The 20,230-nt window shown below is 42.4% G+C and overlaps 1 protein-coding gene across 1 annotated transcript in view; it reads left to right on the top strand.

Moving 5' to 3' along the window:
• The first annotated feature begins 19,738 nt into the window (after positions 1-19,738).
• Positions 19,739-20,230, top strand: part of grin2bb (glutamate receptor, ionotropic, N-methyl D-aspartate 2B, genome duplicate b) — a 120,596-nt gene continuing 120,104 nt past the window's right edge. The window contains exon 1 of the mRNA XM_085408830.1: positions 19,739-19,747. Within this exon, the coding sequence (XP_085264956.1) occupies positions 19,739-19,747 (9 nt within the window). The remainder of the gene's footprint in view (positions 19,748-20,230) is intronic.

Raw genomic sequence — 20,230 nt, 5'->3', positions numbered from 1 at the left:
TCATCCCTCAGCCTGCTAGACCTCACTTTTCAGCCCTCCGCGTGTGCCTTCGTCTGTCCACCATCCCTTCATCCGAGGCTATGAGAGGAGGAGTCGAATCCCAGATCACTCCATCATGCCAGTTCTGAAGAGTAGAGAGGAGATCCGGGCTGGCAATGTTCAAGGTAGGCCAGTGATTTAAGTAATTGGGGCTGTGCATATGTGTCCATGGGTATCGCTTAAAACTTCACCCCAAATTACATCTTTGATAAGCCGGGGAATCAGAAAATGGTGAATAAAATCTCTATCGCAGCAGCTCAGCGGAGTCTAAGGTGACACACACAAATATAAACGACGTGCAATTTAAAATGACATTTAGCAGCCATGCAAATGCAGATTCTTTCTATTTCAGAGGCTGCAAATGGGTGGCATTTCCCACTGAAAATTGACTTAGATTGCCTTGTTTTTCTCACATTTCACAGCTTTTACTACTTTAATCAACTTAATGAACTTTCACATGTACTGTAACATCTGAAACGCTGCCACCACTGTGACCGCTGATATCCGGCAGTTGCGATTAACTCAACCCTTATTTAACCTTCTTAGAAACTGCCCTCGTTCATGATAATTTCAGGTCATGTAAACTACGAGAGGAGGTGGAAATAATGGCTTAATGGCCGCTTTGTGAAATATGAAGGATTTCCTTCATGGTTTGATCGGGTCAAACTAAATGTATTTTTCCGTATAGTTAAAAAAAAAAGGTCTGATAATAAAACACTGCACATTTTTCATGCAGTTTAAATAAATCTTCAGTTCTATTCATGCACATTGCTTAACAAAAGGCCTGTTTTAGAGGGTAAGTCACTTTCTGTGGCCATGTTTATTTTCAGTAAGAGTGAGCAATCACAAGAAACAGAAGAAACAAAACATTTATAGTGCAAAAGGAAAAAAAGTACAAATTGCGTGTGTGTGGGTTTTTTTTGTTTTTGTCACTTGTTCTTTCTCGTGGTGCTTTGTGAGGGAGCTCGGTGTTGAGATAAGGGATAACGAGACACTAGCTTCAATAAGCACATCAAAACGAGGAGTTGTGCCGCTTTACGAGGGAAAACAGGTCTAGACAATAGTGACTGCATAAAGCAACAGAGTGGAGGAAGCTGGAGCCGATTTTATTGCTGAGCTCGTGCTCCTGGCAGCCGCTCAGGAGTTCGACCGATGAAAGGCATATTTAAAAGTTGGAGGGGCGCAGAAAGACAATGGAACGAGGTGTCTGAGAGGCTGCAAGTAAAATAAGCCTTTAAAGGAGAATTTGCATGGCTTTCATTAGCAACAGAGCGCACCGTTAGATCAGGGGAAAGTGCGTTCGTGTCTTCCTCGACAGTTTTGAAACAGAATATGTGCAAAATCCTTTGTTCTGTCACTGCGTCCGGCTCCTGCCAGCAGAGCAGCTCTAGGATTTGTCTCCTGGTGGCATCGCGGATTAGATTCTTGGCCGGATTGGTGTTTAGCAACGGGTGAGGCCAGTTTACGCTCCCAAATCTTTGAACTAATTTGCGCTCGCCGGCTCACAGGAGTCTGATGTAACTATCTGATTATGATGCACGTCTTTGCCGAAGCGTGACTTGGAGGAGGTGTGACAGCTGGTGTGTCCCTCCCTCGCAAAACACAACAGCTTCAACAATGTACCGGCTGTATTCTGCTCACTTATTAACATATGCTGTTCAGGCTCCGCGGTGTCCAAATTCCTGCCCACAGTATTTCAATCAAAACTTCGTTTTCCATTTCAACACTCTGATTTTCCGTTATGATGACAGCGAGCAGGAGAGGGGTTAAGGCGTGGCAGACAAAAAAGAAAAAGGAAGAAAAACAGGCAAAGATCCAGGCGCAGGCGCCAAATCCTGAGGGAGCTTCACTGACACTGGATGAAGGAGGCAGCTTTGTAGACAGATGTACCTCGGAGTGCATAAGCAGCAAGGCCTTGGAGGGGTGTGCGTTGTTGTTGCGCCGCTGTGATGCTGCGTGTTTTTCCGGAGGGCGGGTTGGGCAGAGAGGATTACTGGATCTGAGCACTGGCTCTCTTGTCAGGCGGGAAGCGTGGCCCTTAGTTTGATCGGTGAACCGTGAACGGAGTGGCAGCAGTGAACTGCCATGACTGTACCGAGCCGAGATCTTGATGCTGGAGCTCAGAGACAGCCGGCTGAGTCAGTTTTGGACGCGAGCCTCATGTGACCAGCTTTACAAATGTTGATTGAGTCGTCGAAGGATTACAGGTGCTGAGCAGCCTGGTGTTTATTGCTTACCCAGAGCCAGAGAGAGAGAGAGGGAGAGGCAGAAGTGCAAAGCAGCTAAGGTGCAGAAATTCCTCATCCACCCATGCATTTGTGGGGTTCTTCCTTCGTGTATAATGATAAAAAAAAAAAACCTCTGAAAAGATGCTCTTCACTCAGTCGCCAGTTCACAGCTGAAATCTGGATTCTTCCATGTGTATCCTGTTCGGTATTTTTTTTTCTGCTTCCATGCTTCCAATTAGTTTGCCTGGCACGCAGGTCCTCACAGCATCTTACTGTGTTAATATTTCAGGTAAATACAACAGTCCCGCCTGAAGGTAGAACTGACGCAACACCTAACAGCTCTGACACCTTATTAGAAACCAGATTGAACAGATAAGACGTGCTGCCACGTTATCAGTTTGAATGCATTTCAGTGCAGCCCCCTTCCACCGTGCTTATCGACGACCGGTGGGCTGACGAACGACAGCTTTAGATCCAAGTTTCATCAACTTTGAAACCAACAATTTAACATTCGCACTCACTCCACGCAGCGGTTGACCCGCTCAGTGCAGGTGAGAAACCCTCAGAGCGTAGCCATGTGAATTTCTAATAGTAATTGTACCTCCTCTCTTGAGATGACGGCCAGCTTTTCACTTCACCTTCAAGTGAGGCCCTTCAGAGCTGATTAGGTAGGACGACATGTAGCGAAAGCTCTTTAGTCTGACTTTCCTTCTAAATTACGCTGTAGGAGTAACATTGTTCTGTTCTGGTTGCGGCACCTCTGCTCGCTCGCTTGATCGACGGTACGAGTAGCTGTACGGGAGTTGCCTTTTTACAGTCAACAAACAGCCTAATTTTTCATTGTTATGCAGAGCGACTGGTTCCTCGCGTCATCTCTCAGGTGATTTGTTGTTCTTTTCATTTATTCGTCAGAATTTGTAAAGTCCCTGGGCCGACCCACTGAGCAGTTTCCCGGTGATTAGGTGTCTAAATGGTAGACAAACAGTGAGGTTAAAATTGCTTTTTGTTGGTGTAAAAGTGATGTCAAACTCACACCCAGCTGCTGTTTTGTCATCGCATCAAAAAGAAATCTTGCAACAGGGAACAAAGAGAGAGAAGCTTAGGTGAGACTCATGTCTGTAACACATGAACTGTGAAGTCATACTTTCTAATATTTAGCACACAGCAGGCTACTGCTAAAAAACACTTCAGCGTGTCTTAGGTGAGGGTGCTGCTTGCATCGAGTACAGGAGGCAAGAATCAGAATGTTCTTCTACTAAAAAATATTTGGAAATAATTTTAGGTAAATGAGCCAAACTGGATGAGCTACTCGGCTGTCACGCAGGTTCCTTCAGAGCTGCTTTAATTCTTTATGGCACAGATTCAAATAAGTGCTCAGAGAGTTTGAGCCATGTTGACACGATAGCATCTCACAGTTACTGCAGATGTGTCAGCCGCACCATGATGTGAATCTCCCACTTCACCAATTCCCAAAGGTGGTCTACTGAACTGTGATCTGGTGAGATGATTTGAGCCTTGTGACACGATGCTTTCCTGCTGGAATCAGCGATCAGAAGATGAGTGCACTGTGGTCACAAAGGTTTGGACATGGTCAGCAACAGTACGCAGGCAGGCTGTGGCGTTTAAATGATGCTCAGTTGGTACTAAAGGGCCCAAAGATATGCCGAGAAATTAGACGACCTGACAGCAGGCGATGCTGAGTGAACAGCAGCCTCACTTTCTGTTCATGGGGGACAGGAATGACACCCGGTCTTCTGCTGCTGTAGCACATCTCCTTCAAGGTCTGACAGGTTTCAGAGATGCTCTTCTGCATACCTTGGTTGCAACAAGTGGTTATTTATGTTCCTGTTTCTATCAGCTCAAATCCATTCTCTAGCAAACAAGAGAAATATATACAAATATGAGAGAAAACAAGAGACATTGTCACCCCATAATAAGAACCCATTGTGTTGAGGTTCTGATTATATGCGCTGTCAACCAGATGTTACTTTTACATCCAATAAATTTCATTTATTGGTCTTTATCTGCGCATATAAGCTCTTAGCCCAGAAACCATCTGGCTGTGAGAATCAGCTTTTAGATAACCAGCTATTTCACATCTTTATCGAGCATCTTTTGATATTTACGGCTGTATTGGTGTTACATCATTTGTAATGCCTGGCCTAACCTGTGCTACATCTAGCTTTGGCAACATAAAATGGCAATTTAAATGTGTTTACCGCAACATACGGGGTTCATATTTATACGTGTTTGTGTGGCATGTAAATTAAGCGATGAATAATTAAACTGCCCGGGCCAAAAGTGGTCTGTATTTAGCTGGAGAAATAGCATAGCAATAGAAAACAATGGCAGCCCAGCGTAGAACTTTGTCATTTGGACAGTCAGTTGCACTTTTATACATTCACATGATAAAAAAAATAAAAGATAGATTAAAATGGTGATTGGTGGTTCATACAGACAGTGTGATAACACAAAGTGTACACGCAATCTCATTTTTATTAGAGAGTGAGAGAAACCCAAGATGCCTCTTCTACCTCTCCTCTTCAGTACCTAGTCATGTGTGACTGCGAGAGAAGGAGGAAGAGCTAAGAATAGAGAAAAGGGGGCCCGATGCTGTGATGCCGCCGCTACCCACGTTCTGTAACTGAGCGTGCTCTCGACACCATTTCTGCTGGCCTGTTTGTGCAGGCTCTGCTCACCATATACACTGCAGCTACCTCAGTGGAAATACTTTTCTTTTCGTCAAGGTATCAGATGCAGATGTTCAGCTAGAAATGGCTCTTTCATCCTTCCTGTGTTCGATAATAACACGATCTGACTGTCACACATGGAGAGATTTAATCAGAAACAGTCACTCTTTATGTCATGCCAAGGGGAGCCTGTTTGAAGCTCCTCCACCGACAGGCAGGGACTAGAGCGAGAGGCTTTTTTAATCGGTTTTCTTTTTAAAACACAGATAGAAGAGACTGAAACAAAAGACAAGATCTGGCACCGAGGGCCGAGGTGCAGAGACAAGTAGAACTGATGGAGGGTTAGATAGCAGAATAAGATTGAGTCATATTTGATGATATTGTCCTCAAAAGGCTCACAAGAAAGAGACACCGGGACTCCTGAGAAATCACGTTGTGCAGATGACTTCGCTAAGAGGGGATTATAAGGCGATAATTATGTTTTCAAAGAGGGAGATGATGAAAGATAGAGAAGGAACAAATATATTAGAATCAAAAGAAGAAATAGGTTTGTGTGATGGCACTCATCAGAACACAAAACTTGCTGCCAGATGGCTAATTTATTTACAGATATGCTAGAAACACCACCTGCTGGATAAGAAAGTAACATAGTTTCCATCTTCTGTAAGGTAAAATCAGGATTTTACTGCAGGGCTTGCTGTGCCGTGCCGTCTTGTTTATATTTAGCAGTGTTAACAGCAGGTGGTATCTACTTGCCAAACCTGTTCAAAGTGTCAGTGAATCTGTCTCCATTTGACCCTCAGTGGGGGCAACTTGTCAATTAATTAGCCGTGACTTGAGACCGAGAGTGGGTTTGAAGCGCAGACAGCTGCAGGAATGAGGAGGAAAATGCCCCCGCTCAAATACAGAGCCGAACAAGAAGCAGCGAGATGTACTTATTGGGGAAGGAGCTGCGGCTGTCAGCGTTTTTTCTTCTTCTTCTCCCCTTAATGAAGCTGTGGAACAGGTGATCAGTGAGACAGAGAGGAGGATTAAAGGTAGAGTTAACCTCTCGGGAGGGTAAACTGGAAGGTGAGCGCTTCTGCGAGATTTAGGTCTAAGTGTAGGAGTGTGTGTGAGCCAAGCGCAGAGGGCAGATCACATCCTCAGTGTATAAAAGATTTCAATTTGCCCCTCCCGACATTTGTTGCAATCAGTCATCAAATGCCTCCAAGAGCTGAAAGAAAGCTCTCACATTAATATTCAAACTAGAAAACGCACTGATGTTTCCTGAAAACCTCCAGCAACAGCAGCCGTGCACGCCTGCGATGCACTCACAGGTGAACTTCACGGGTAAAACACTGACCTGATGTTATGATTCACTGAAGAGAACATTGGAGATCCAAGTGCAGGGCTCCGTAGGCCAAATAATTCAACAAAAAAAACCCCCAAAACAATCTTTTAGCATTCATTACATACTTTTATTTAACCAGGAAGCCCCATTAAGCTGAGATTTCCTGACAAAGCGAAACATGGCCAAGGTAGCAGCCATACAAACGCAATACATTTTACAAATGCCACAGATACAACATAAAATGCAAGCTCTACAACATGATATACAATACACAAATACCCGCAACAAAGAAACACAAGTTGCCTTTCAGGAAAAAACCACAAGTCTCCTTCACCACATTCTGGGTGATGCTTTTAGATTCAGCAATAGAGTTTTTCCCACATCTGTTGAAACCCTCAGCCCATCAAAAACCATCCATTTGGAGGAGAATAGCAGGAAAATATTGGAGCTGAGACATAACAAAGGCTCAGAAGTAAACTGGAAGTACACCCAGTATCGCTTTACAGATACTATTTTTATTTAAAACCAGTTTCCTGTTTCCTGAGAGTTTTCAGTAAAGGCCAACCCAAATGATGGAGAATGTACTGGTGGGAAGGTTTTTAACAGAAAAATACTATGTGTGTACACTTTCAGTGGATTTACCCTCAGATATAACAATTCTAAAATCATCAACCCTGATTGCTGATTGCACTTACTGTAATGTACTCAGTCGACAGTGTTTACAAGAAAAGTTTAATCCAAAGAGTCCAGGAATGCACAGCGGACCATCGTGACACAAAGCAGATGACAAAGGGAAAGACAGGACTGTGCAGCGTACACACTCAGAGATGACTGTGGATGAGACGCAGATGAAAGCAGTTCAGCTCATCTATTAGACGTAGGTGGATCAATCTAAATATCGATAGTATTGATAACAATGCTGACAGTGATATTGGATTGATACTAGCATGATAGCATCGATAAATTGTTACTGAACAAAGTCCATCAGGTTCAGTAGCCCACTGAATTGTGCTAAATAAATTGTTCCTTTTAAAATGAAAGAAATATACGTGTTTTGACTGTCACCTCTGTTTTATTTATTGCCTATAGCACAGTTAAGCAGAAGCTGACCCAGAGGGATTCAAAGACAGACACATTTACATTCAAGGTCACCAAAAAAATCCAGGTTCAAAATACATCACACAAGTGATGATGGTTCATCTCATAAACCATGACACACTGCTCTGCCCTGCATAAACTGGCGTTATAGGCTTAAGGTATCAGCATCGGTACTGGTATCTGCAATTCCCTGCATTTACTTGATACTGATTGATACTAAAATGTGCAGTATGGCACAGCACTATGAACTATACGATGACAAAAGGTGGGAAAAGAACAGGACGTGAAACCAAAACCTTCAAAGTAAAACAGGAAGTAACAGACTGGGATATTTTGGAAAATGCAGCTTTTTCTTAGCTTTTTGGATTTTCATCTACACATAAATTGTGTTTTAGGTCAATGAAAATGGAGCTTTTGAAAAAATAAAAGACTCCAAAAAGGACTTTTAAGATGAAGATTTTCAGAAACTCTATATAATCCAAGAAACCCAAAATAAAGATTTTGTTGTACAAGGTGCACACTTTATCTGTTCTTTTCTTCACATCGGCCTGTGTTGTTGTTTATAGGCTTCTGATAAGCCAGACGTTTTTTAGTGTTCTGATTATATTACCTGTTTGTTTGATATGCTCTCGTGCATTCATGTAGACTAGATTAAAAATCCCTCATTTAAAAAATAACCGTATACGTGTGGATGCAGCCTGACACTAAACAGCGTGTGGATGTGGTAAATATAAAATATAAAGTGGTAAATATAAAACCACTGTGTTACAGCTGGTCACAGTAAAGCCTTGGCGGTACTGCATGGAGGTTATTTACCTCTAAGATATGTTGTTAAGCTTACTGGGTTTTAATTAAATACACACATGTTCACAGTTGGAATACGTTTTATTAAAAAGCCACCATGTAGTTGTAGTTATTCTTAAAAAACAGCCCCACAGAAATAGAATGTTTCATCCTTACAGGAGATACTGTACGCAGACTGTGAAGACCATTTTTAAACAAAGAGGAGCTGATTAGAAATTACCAACAGTTTGATTAACTGATGGGTTTTTTCCCCTCTGTAAAAATGCCCATTATGAGATAGTCTCTCAGTTGTGGGGATTTGCTGCTCAGTTTTAATTTAACTGTAAGCCTAATATCATTGGATTATGAGTTGTTTGGACAGCAATTTGAAGAAAACTTGCAGATCAGTTAGTAATAAAAATAACTGTTGCCCTAGTTGGATAAATCCCCTAAAGCCGTTTCACTGTGTAATCACGACAATCTCAAACTAAACTGAAACAACAGAAACGGAACCTTTTAAAGAATAAATATATAATATATTAATACTGAACACCATAATCTTCTAATACTGCAAATATCTGCTATCCACATTTAAGCGTAACACTTCATGCGGTGCTCATGTGTTAATCTGAATGTTTCAGCTGATGTGTTGCATTGTGCAGCTTGTCTGTATGCAGTGTCCTCATCATTAGCAGCTCTGTCACTGTGTTGTCACGTTTTAAGGAATAAGCTTGTCTGTCTCTGCTGGATCTGCAGAACTCCACAGTCTTTTCTTCTGTCTGTGGCCAAGATTTTTAATGACTGTACTTCAGAAACTCTGGTTAGATAATCACAAAAAAACAAGCAAAACAGTGTTGTCTGGCAGGTTCAGAGTCACAAGCTTTGTCCTTCTGATTTTCTTTCGATGGAAAGTCAAAACTCTTTTAGAGATGTGTTTTATGTAGAAAACCCCCCCCAAATCATTGGCTCAAACACATTAAATTTGTCAGGTCTTTATTTGAATTTCCACCTTTTGCCACGTGCAAGGGAGAAAACAAAACAGAAACACACCATAGCCCTCGGTGTGACACGTGCATCCGCACACTGAGGAAAACTTGGCCAGAGGTTGGAGCAGATGTTTTCTGGATGTTATTTGAATGGTGACCAGCTGACAGAGCTGAGAGGACATTTTTTCCTGTAATATTTGTTATCAGTGGGTGACAGTCTGGGTATTATATTTGCACAACAGCTCAGTAAATCCAACAAAATGACTTGTCTTCTTGGCACAGAGAGGGCAGACCAGCTGCCGATGCTGGAGGAGGTATGACGATGTGTAGTAGAGGAATTCAAAGGTCTGTGGCCTCAGGTAATTAAGGGGAATTATAAAACAGACAGAGTGGATAGCCACTGAGTTATTTTATCTACTCCCTTGATGCCACAGGCTTGCTATCAAATCCTCAAGAGAGCTGTAGCTGTTCAACACTCAGATTGTGCCACCAGAGAAGCAGTTGAGACCAAAATTGCTTGTGGATGGAAAACTACGGTATCATGTTTCTGCTTTTCAGAAAGGCCACTAAAAGAAACCTGCGAAAATACATTTCAGCCGAGGTTGAAAACATGGTGTGAGTGGCTTTTTATACACTGTGCTGTGGGTAGCACATTGTATCAGAGTGAGTTACAAGACCCTTTTTAAAAAGAAAAAGAAAAAACAGTGTGCACTGTAGGCTATTGTACCATTACATACATATTGCAGAAGCATGCACCGACGAAACAGAGGTGGTCCAGACCCTATGAGGCTCTAAAGGACCTGGACTGCTGTGGCAGTGTAACCTCAGTGGAATAAATGGCTTCAATGAGGTAATGAAGACCTCAGGGGATAGATGGATCCTGCCTCAACCCTGTGTTTGTCATCGTCCCTTTGCCTGAGTGTGTATATTCTGTTGTCCGCGTGTGCGCACTCTCTGTCCCAGTCAGTTTATTTGCCTCTGATGAAGAGACCATATAATGTTGTTTCGAGGGCTGAGGCAGCTTCAGTACAACAGTAGAGATCCACAGTGCGTCTCGTTATAAGTGCAATTAGCAGGGAGAGGATTCTCGACCAAACTAAAGTGCACTTAATGAAACACCCAAGACCCTCTTCAATAAGGCAGTGATTTTTCTCTGCCATTCTGGCCCGTATGCAACGCAGTGTGCAAGGTGACAGATTAGTCGGTAGGGAAGAAGTATTAAAGATTACTTAAACAGATTTTACTCCTCTCTTCTTTCCAACGTTCCTTAGGTTCATTGAAGTTTGTGGAGATTCACATTTGGAAAGCTGTCTTGAGCATTTCAAGTGGTTTGAGGTCTGGACTTTCCAGTACGTTCATTCTTTTGTTTTCCAGCCATTCTGTTGCAGTATGCTGTGCTTGGCATCACTATCCTGTTGCATGACCATTTTCAGCCAAGCTTTAACTGCCGGACAGATGGTGTCACATTTGACTCTAGAATACTTTGGTATACAAAGGAGTTTGGGGTTGGACTCAGTGACAGCAAGGTGCACAGGTCCCGTGGCTGCAAAACAAGCCCAGATCATCACCTCACCGGCACTGTGCTTAACAGCTGCTGTGAGGTGTTTGTGCAGATATGGTTTTTGCAGAAGTCTTGTGTTCAGTTGCACCTTTGCAATCCTAAACTTTGCTGCTATGTTATTTTCAGAGAGAGAAGCCTTTCTCCTGGTAACCCTTCCAAATAAGCCATACATGTGCAGTCTCTTTCTAACTGTTCTGCCATGAACTTTAACATTTCATATGCTAACTGAGGCCTATGGAGTCTGTGAAGTGGCTCTCAAGGTTTTTTGCAATTCCTCTGAGGATTGCAGGGTTTGACCTTGTGGTAGGTTTCCTGGGACATCGACGCCTGGGAAGATGTTTCTAACTATACAAAGATTACAAATTGAAATAGTGTTATAAGCCTTCTGAGATTGATGGGTGGTTACAATTGCTACTAACTACCAAAACCGCTTTTGCTGCTTTCATGGAGGTCCTCACATTTGCTGATGATCAGGTAATCAAGTGCATTTGACTAGCAGCACCTTGGTGTTACTGACCCTCTCGTTTGTGAAGGTGTACTTAGATTTCACACACTGCTTCTGCTTCTTGGCTTAGGTATAATAGGCCATATTTTGTTGTTCATCTGAGGTTGTATTTTACAAACTGAAAGAGAAACATTTATTTTTATTGCTTTAATATGTAAAACCTTAGAACTTTCAGAGGGTCTACTTTCTTTTTCAAAACTATATATCTTTTTATCTGCTTTCTCTCAGCCTCTCTCATCCCACTCAGTGACTAAATTAAAATCTTGAAGCATCCAAAGTGTCAGCATGATTCAGTGCAAGAGGCTATTTATCTAATGGTCAATGCATTCCTGATATGAGGCAAAAACCAATTAACAAGTGCGATGTGGTTTATATGGTTTATTCCTTACAGACCCTCCGCTGTAATTTAAAAGAACACACGCATATCCACACAGCTGTAGCTGTTGACGTTTTTCTTTAGTCTTTAAATCACCATCCCGCAGCCTTAAATACTCATTTGAGGACCAAATTATTATTTGTGTTTAGTATTCGTCCACAGCTGGAAATAGTTCACGCAAATAAACAATTTGCTCATGTTTGAGAAATATTGGCTGAAAAATGAAAGGATCGGGCTGTTTTAATAAGGTCTTTCGTCTTTTAAAAAGATGTTTAGATTCCTGTTTAAGAGGGGTGAATAATATTTAGGAAAATGTAAACGGGAGTGGCACAGATAGAGCAGGGTGGGGAAGCGTTTAAAGATGGACCGAGGCATATTTGGTTCTGGTCATTTGATTTCACGGTGAACAAAAGCAGCTTAGTCTGTATCTTTTTATCCAGTTATGACTGTAACAGTACAGTGGGGAGGCAGGGTATTTTGCTGCTAACAGCCAGGCCTCGCTGACAGTTGACTTTGTGAGACTTTGTGAGAGTGAATTGAATAATTATAGAGGATGTAAATAGAACTTTTGTTAGCTTCCACCACCTCTGCAGGAGAGTCATTATAGCTGCATGATGTCTGATTACCTGAGTGAATACAACGGTGTCACATGAGTCTGACTGACACATCACTTTTTGGTGAAATACAAGCTGTTCCATGGAGCACACGTCTTTTCCATCTATGAAACAGCTCGTGAGTCAGTTTTCTAATTCTGTTAAAAATAAAAAGGGTTACATCCTAAAGAGCTGTGACATCGAAACGCCGAAAACGACTGTCCTCAAAATGAAAGTGAGAGTGAGTGCTCAAAACCCATTTTCAGAATTTCACTTCAATGTGTCGTTTAGCAGCTTAATAAATAACAAAAATTATGTCAGCAAAAAGTTAAAATAAATTAAAATACATATTATGTCACCAGCACATGAATGGAAGCATTGAGCTAAAACGTAAGATCAATAGGTACTTTCACTGTGGTCCCCAGTCACACAAGCTTGGAGATCGGTCAGTGACTGCCTGGCAACGACTGGTCGCTAGGCAAAAATGCCTGGCAGGAGGTTGCTTGGTGTCACTTGGTGACACTGGTCGCACAGAGGTTTCCTCCTTTCAAGTGCATTAGGTGGATTTTGCATGGAAGTAAAACACTCACCAACTACTTGCTATGCGGCTATGAAGGGTTCAACATTTACCTTGAATAAAGCATGACCAGAATTATTGCCAAACTTGCAAGCTCAATCTCTGGGTGACCAACTGGTTATGGTAGCTACTTATAGCAATGCAATCAGAGTCAGGAAGTTTCCCTCCTATTTTTATTCTAGTGTGACCAAGGTATTGTAACGATAATCTAATTACCGTTTTTGCAATAGTAAACCCTTACTTTACTTATTACTTAAAAAAAGTAATCAGATTACAGTAACGCGTTACTGCCCATCTCTGGTTACCAGCTGTCAGCTACGTAAAAAAGGATCCTGGTGTAGAAAATAATATTAAATAAATTCTAACAACAGCTTATTAAGCTTAAACGTGCTGCTGTTGTTTATCCGCTGGTTTCCTCTTTCTGGTGTAAAGTGGGCCAAAAACAAACAAGAGAGGCGAGAGTCGCGACAGAAAAGCCGATCAGCTGATCATTGATCAGTGTCATGATTGAAGTAGCAACAGGAGAGGGAGGGGGAGAGAGGCAGTCGCTCCATGTATCGGTTGTTAAGCTTAACGTGGAAATGCTTTACAAACATTCAGAGATGAACTTACACACTTGCTTTACTTCTCTCTTGGATAATTTTTTCAGAGATGAAATGCCGGTTTGGTAGCGAGGCTCCAAATGCTCAACCAGACCGCCAACAGGTCTAGTACTCCAAAGCCGCTCTATCATGTTACGCATGCTGCCCCGACCTGCTAAGGTTATCAGCTGAGTTGCGCCATGTGGCAAGTTTTGTGAGGTGCTTTTGTGATATTTAATGGATTGGATTACAGTTTTTATTTCTCTCCTATATCTGATCCAGTAATTTAGGTCAGTATCAGACCGATACCGATACGTAATATCGGATCGGTCCATCTCTATTTTAAACTAGCTTCCTTCTGTGATTTTAAGGCCCCTTTGGACATTGAGATATAGTACGCGAGACAGTTGCTGATTTGCTCCTGTGTGGCTGAAAAACCAGTCTCCCAATCTCCACCAGCTAATAGAGTACAGTTTTGAATTATTGATGCTGTGTTGGAGTTACGACAATAAGCAGAAATGTCAAACATTGTCACCTGCTGCTGCGTCTCACCGAGGGAAATCCAGACCTTTAAATTAAATAAAAACCCTCAACGCTGAGATTTTTTTTCCGCTGTTGGACTGTCGGCTCATACTGTGTGTATTCCTCGAAGTCAAGTAGTTTTCTAATTCACCAAAGCGTCGAGTTTAGTGCAATTTGATATTACTTATAAGTCATGTCTGATGCAGCGTGTGCTTCAGCTCGGATGAGAAAAGTACCACTCTTACCTTTAACTGACCACCCACTGAATGTAAATGGGCTCCTTAATAGATATGCCTGTCAGCTTATGTTATCCACAATGCCTTTCAGTCACTATACAGTTCAACCTACCACATCAAGCCCCCAGGGATATAGCAGGGCCTGGTAATGATGGCCTACGTATGTTTCAAATAAAGTGGCAGCTTGAGTTTTAATGTCTCAGACGGCTGCTTAGAGCCTGTGCAGCATACACCCTGGAGTCTGTAATCCGCTGCAATATCCATGGGAAACATGTGACCAGTAAAGTCCTCACAAATTGGGGGAATTGACAGGGGACAAGCTGATCAAAGCAAACTATTGATGGACTGATTGATCATGTCGATTTTTCACTGGCAGATTGGAGCCCTGTGATGGCGAGCTTGTGCAGTTGCATGTCTTATGCAGCTCTGGTTATTCAATTGGTGGTCTGTGCCATTTGACAGACTTCTGTGATCAATGTTCTTTGTAAATGTTAAGGCCGATACGGTTGATGGCGCCATCTTATTGGCATGATCTAGCTCAGCCCAGATGGTGCTGTGCGCACATTAACCTCACGGTGTGCGTGTGTGTATTGGTGCATGTAGGGAGGGCACAAACTCATCTTCTCACATTGGGGAAAACATGAGGCCACGTACTCAATCAGGAGGGATGACATGTCTGACTGTATTAAGGATTTAACCATTCTCCAGATCCACACTCCTTATCTTCTGCTCATAATAAGTAAAAAATATTTTTTCAACTGCAGGCTTGATGATGAACCTGTTCACTCTTAACCTGAGGCACACCTGCTCTAGCCTTACATTATCAATTCTGTATTACCAAATAGCAACATGAGCACATGGCTAATTAACATAGCGTTACCTAATGCAAGAAGCTATTTCTGGACCTATATTTACACTCATGCTTGGACCAACACATAGGACATTTTTCATTAAGAGCTATCTTTATTTCACTCACAAACAGACCGTATACAAAAGATGGACATAACCACCACCCATTAGTTAACAAGGTCATATTGTGAAGCCTCAAGCTGAGCATTTTTACTGTTGCCATTTTGGCTTTTTAAAGCAAGTTTGGTGTGGATTGCCTAAGAGTTGTCCACAATATTATATGTGATACAACTGCCAGTTGCTAGGGAAAAATGTGTTATCCTTCCCTGGCTGGCAGTGGTTCCTGGCTCTCACTGGATTAAACTGGATGCAAAGAAGGTGCTGCACCAAAAACTTCCAAAGAGATTGCTTTGGTTGCTAGCAGATTGCCATAGTTGCTTGTAGTTTTTCATGCTTGTCTGTAAATATTGTGTACTAGTAGTACAACTTGGAAAAGTGCGACACAAATGGTAAATTGACTTCAAAATAGAATTGTTCCTTGGAACTACCAACGTGTTTTAAAATGTGCAACTTTTACTTTTAAGGCAAATTCTCTCCATCTCTGAATTGTGTTGCACTTTTCACTTTTTCTGATCTGATCTTTTGTACCTGGCTATAAACTTTTTAACATGAGAACTGAATCCACATTGGAGGCAGCCTCTAGTGGGACCTATAGGAACTGCATTCTTTGGCTTTGTTCTTCACCTGCAAATGTTGCCCTTTGTGTTGTATATGCTGCCTTCCAGATAGCTCGGAACACTGCAGGAAGAGCAGGAAAAACAGGATTTGTGTTGGTTCTTAGCAATGTAGAGCCATTCGGGTATCACTAGCAATACAGCATAATAATTGTTTATTTGCACTTAAAAACACTGCACAGGACATTTGTGGATAGAGCTTGGTCAGTGCTCTGTGCATAGCTTAGTTAACGAGTCATAAATACACAACAGTGGCAATATAAATGAAAGGTTTTGCAGTTTTACTACTGTTTACATCCAGTGCTGCCATCTTGGAATACTAACTCAGAGTTGCTGGGGTTGCTCTAGCTTTCCAAGTGGTAAAAGCTGAGGGAGTGTTCCAGATTAACATTAGAACTGGGATTCGGAAAGTTAGACTTCCAACTTATTCAAGAACACAGCAATAGAATATGCGAGCCAATAGGACATTTTTTTGTCATAGACATCTATATTCAAGCTTTTTTAATTATGTAATCAGCAGAGTCGTCCCCTATTGGCCATTATTCAAGTTTTTGACATTGTTAAGGCCATCTTTTATATACAGATCATGTTTTCACCATAAAACCTGGCTCTGTTTCCCTCACAGCTGTTTCGCTTAACTTTAACAATGCCTGTCTAAACATAATGAGAGACAAAAGGGCAGAGGGGTGTATCGAAAATTTGTTGGTTTCAGAAACGTGTTTGACCCACGGAGCACACATTTGGGCTTTGTGTCTGCACGTGCCGTTTAATCACGTCTGCAGTAAATTACTGGATACAAGAAGTGCACTCATGGCAGTGTCTTGTGTTAGCGCCCATTGCCACTTATCCATGTTCTCTTTGTAATTGCTGTGTGTGCGCTGTAATGGGCACGCATGAGCACATAGATTCAAATGTCAGCTCGGATTTGTTGATGCTGTTTTGTTCTAATAGGCTGTGAGTAAATAATCCACTCTCGACACCCTGCGTTTAAATGTTATTAATTGGGGGGGGGGGCTGTTAATGACGGCGGAGACGTTGCATGAAGGTCTGATTAGTCCACATGTCACAGCCGCTCCCGCTCAGTGTTGACGGCTGGCTGCTCCCATCCATCGTGTTATTTCTGTTTATTTGCCGGTAGCACTTCTGGACATCCATTTTTAATGTGAGGGACGGTCAAAAAAAAAGAAAAAAGGAGGACTGGATCTTCTCCGTCTGCAGGAGCGCGTTAACTCACCTCACAGGTGTTGTGCACATGTTTGCGCGGAAGGGGCCCTCGTGCTGTTTGTTTTATGTTACAAGTATTTTATTTTTGTCAGTGAGAGTCGGCGCCGGCAATATGCGCCAGCTTAGATAAAAAGTAAATTGTGTATTATTAGGAGAGGGCACGCACTGCATGTAGTGTACTGTGCGGGTTGTGTGTATCTTCCTGTCCAGGGTGTTATGTGGAGGCATATTTGAATTGTTACCATGGAAACCGAGCTCTGCCGTTACACAGGAACCCGGATGATTCTGTGCGTCTCTCCGCTCTCTCTCCCTCTCCTGCTGCTGTCACACTTCTTGTGGGATTTTAAACATTTTTTTCATACTTTCTCTCCACTGCCCTTTCTGAGTGATTTCATCTGCTCATTTTCAGAAGTTCAGCCATTTTTATCCAACTTACTGTACACTATAGCTTTCACAAAACAAAAATAGACCCCAAAACATTTCATTAACCTCCTCCCCACCCTTGGTCCTTCTTTTATCATCTCATGGTAATCATGTCTTCTTTTAATCTTCCCTTCTTCCACCTTCCACGCCTCTCTCCTTCACTCCCTCCTTTGGGTTTCTTATTGCTGTTCCTTCCTCCACCTCCATCTCTTTTGTGTATGTCTCTATTTATTCTCTCCTCTCGCCCCTCTCTTCTCTCTCCTCTTCTCTCTGCTGCCTTCCTCCCACTCGCTTCCTCCTCCTCCTCTCTCTCTCTAGGCTCTGGTGTCTTCATGGAGAATTCAGCTCGTTTACAATTAGCATGTGCACCTGCAATTAAGCCTGACAAACCTCTGGTAATTAGACCTTTTAGACAAACTGTTTGGTTTTTTTTCTTTGGTATGTGGCGATCACATCCAGGCGGTTCGGCCTCTTTCTTTTAGCGCAGATTTGCTGGTTTCTGTCAGACATCAGCAGTGCTCACAACTTCTCTCTCCCTCTTTTGGTTTTTTTGGACTTTTATGCTATGGGTGCTGACTGTATCAGCTCCGCAACACACAGGCTGCTTGATAAATAAAAGATTAGCAAAGGTGTTGTGTGAAGGAGGTAGAGAGACAAAGCTTTTTATTCTTACCCTTCATTTATCCCTCTCCTCAAGTGCTCCTTTGTGCTTAATTTAGAATAGAGGCATAAACATATACTCATTAGGATTCCTCATCTTTATCTGTGCAGAAAATATGCCCAAATTTGCACTCCCTGTTCACTTGTATGTGCGCGCACTCAGAAACCACAATTCTCACATCAGGCTATGACTAATTGTGTTTCTCCCTGCCTGTCACCTCCCTCTGCTTACATCTTTCACCCCGCCTCTGCCTTTTCTATCTCTCCCACTTTCTTTCCCTTCGCCCCTCTTCCTTCCATGCTCGTCTCCGCTCATCTTTGTACATGTGCTAATAGTAGCAGCGAATACCGGCAATAATACTGACTAACAGGTCTGCAGTTGACTTCAAAGATCAGCAAATGGGTCTCAGAGGGTTGAAGGGAGCGACCAAAAAGACAGGTTTGGAGGGCTAAGGAGAGAAAAGCAGTGGAAGCAGTGAGGGAGAGGGAGAGGGAGGGAGGGAGGGAGGGAGAGACACTCAGTGAGTGTCTAATGGTCACTTAGCCTGGCAGCAAGTCCATGAAGCTGTGAGGCTGTCAATCTGTCAAAATGCACCCAGTGCTATCATGACTCCCTTAAAACAGAGACGCACACACACTCACTTACACACACACAAACACACAAAACTCCCTCTCTTTCCTGCTCTGTCTTTGATGTGTGCCACAGGGTTCCTCCGAGGAAGTCACGGCACAGTGTAATGGATGTGGCGTTGTCACTTGATGCTCTATGAGAGCTCACAGCCCTCTCTCTCTCTGTGAGGTTTTATTTCCAGCTATATGGGTCACTTAGCTTGTTCTGCGGTTAAAGGGTCAAATTTTCTGTATTTTGATAGCCTGGCCAGAACTGGGCTTATTAGCCTTATCCTTAACATAAAGCAAAGAGCAAAGACATTATTACTGCTCTGGAGTCCAGTGGCAGCATGCTTTACACCACCGGATTCGGCACTTTACATTGTGCTTGGTGATTTAAGGCTTGAATGCAGCTGCTTGGCCATGGAAACCTAATCTATGAAAGTCTCTACACACAGTTCTTCAGCAAATCTGAAGACCGCATGAAGTTTAGAGGTCTGTAGCGATTGACGGAGCAGAAAGCTCTGAGATTTTATGTGACCTACCACTTCATGGCTGAGTTTCTGTTGTTCCAAATCTGATCCACTTTGTTATAATAGCACTAACCGTGGACTCTGGAATATATATTGGTGAGGAAATTTAATGATTGGATTTGATGTACAGGTGGCATCCTTTCATGGTACCACGCTGGAAGTCACTGAGCTCCTGAGATCGACCCATTCTTTCACAAATGTTAGTAGAAACAGTCTGCATGCCTAGGTGCTAAATTTTATACACCCGTGGTCTTGGGAATAATTGGAACATCTGAATTCAGTGATTTGGATGGGTGAGTGAATACTTTTGGCAATATAGTGTATGTCCGGCAAGCGTAATGGCGAGTTACTGGCCCGTTTGAAAGGAAAGCTGTAGTGAGACTGAAAACAGATGTCGGCAAACTGAGGAGTGTATTTAGGAACACTCCTCAGTGCAAACTTTTGGGAAAAAATATTATGTTGGACACAATTTCAAGTCCTTAAGTTGTGAGGTGATTTGAATCCTAGCCCTGTTGCCAGGGGTTGTCCTTTCTCAAACAGCAGGACCTTGGCAACCCATGCCAAAACAGCTCAGGTATTTACACCTTCAATATGCAAGATGTTGACTGTGAGATCCAGCTGCTTACAAGCTTAATAAAAGAGTGTCAAAAAGCTGACTCGCAGGCCAGAATCAACCTACAAAAGGGTCCAATCAAGCTCAGTGGATGGAATTGCAGCGATTTAGGCTACACCTTTTGGCTTTTTCCTGTATTTTGCATCAGGAAGCACTCGGTTGCAAGAAAAGATCACATCCCAAGAGCAAAATGATTTATTATTATCTGTGTTATTGTCAGTTTTACAGCGTCCTTTCTGCCATACCACCGAAGTAGGACGGCTAATTCGAGAAGCCGTGCCTACGCATTTTTGTTTTATGACAGTAATGTTTCTTTATAATTACAGCAAACCGACAGGTAAACTGAGTTATATTGTTGAAGTTTCTCTTATGTTTTTTCGCAAAGCTGAAAAAATGAGAACATGATGATGATAAACTTTGCAGGCTGTTCATGACCTGTTTTGCAAATTGATGTGTCATTGACTGTTTTTCTGAATG

Source organism: Rhamphochromis longiceps, linkage group LG6 (assembly GCF_057381845.1).
Source record: "Rhamphochromis longiceps isolate RC_006_pf linkage group LG6, R_longiceps_female_GT1.1, whole genome shotgun sequence".
Classification (NCBI taxonomy): Eukaryota; Metazoa; Chordata; class Actinopteri; order Cichliformes; family Cichlidae; genus Rhamphochromis; species Rhamphochromis longiceps.
This window is presented reverse-complemented; position numbering and strand designations above follow the sequence as displayed.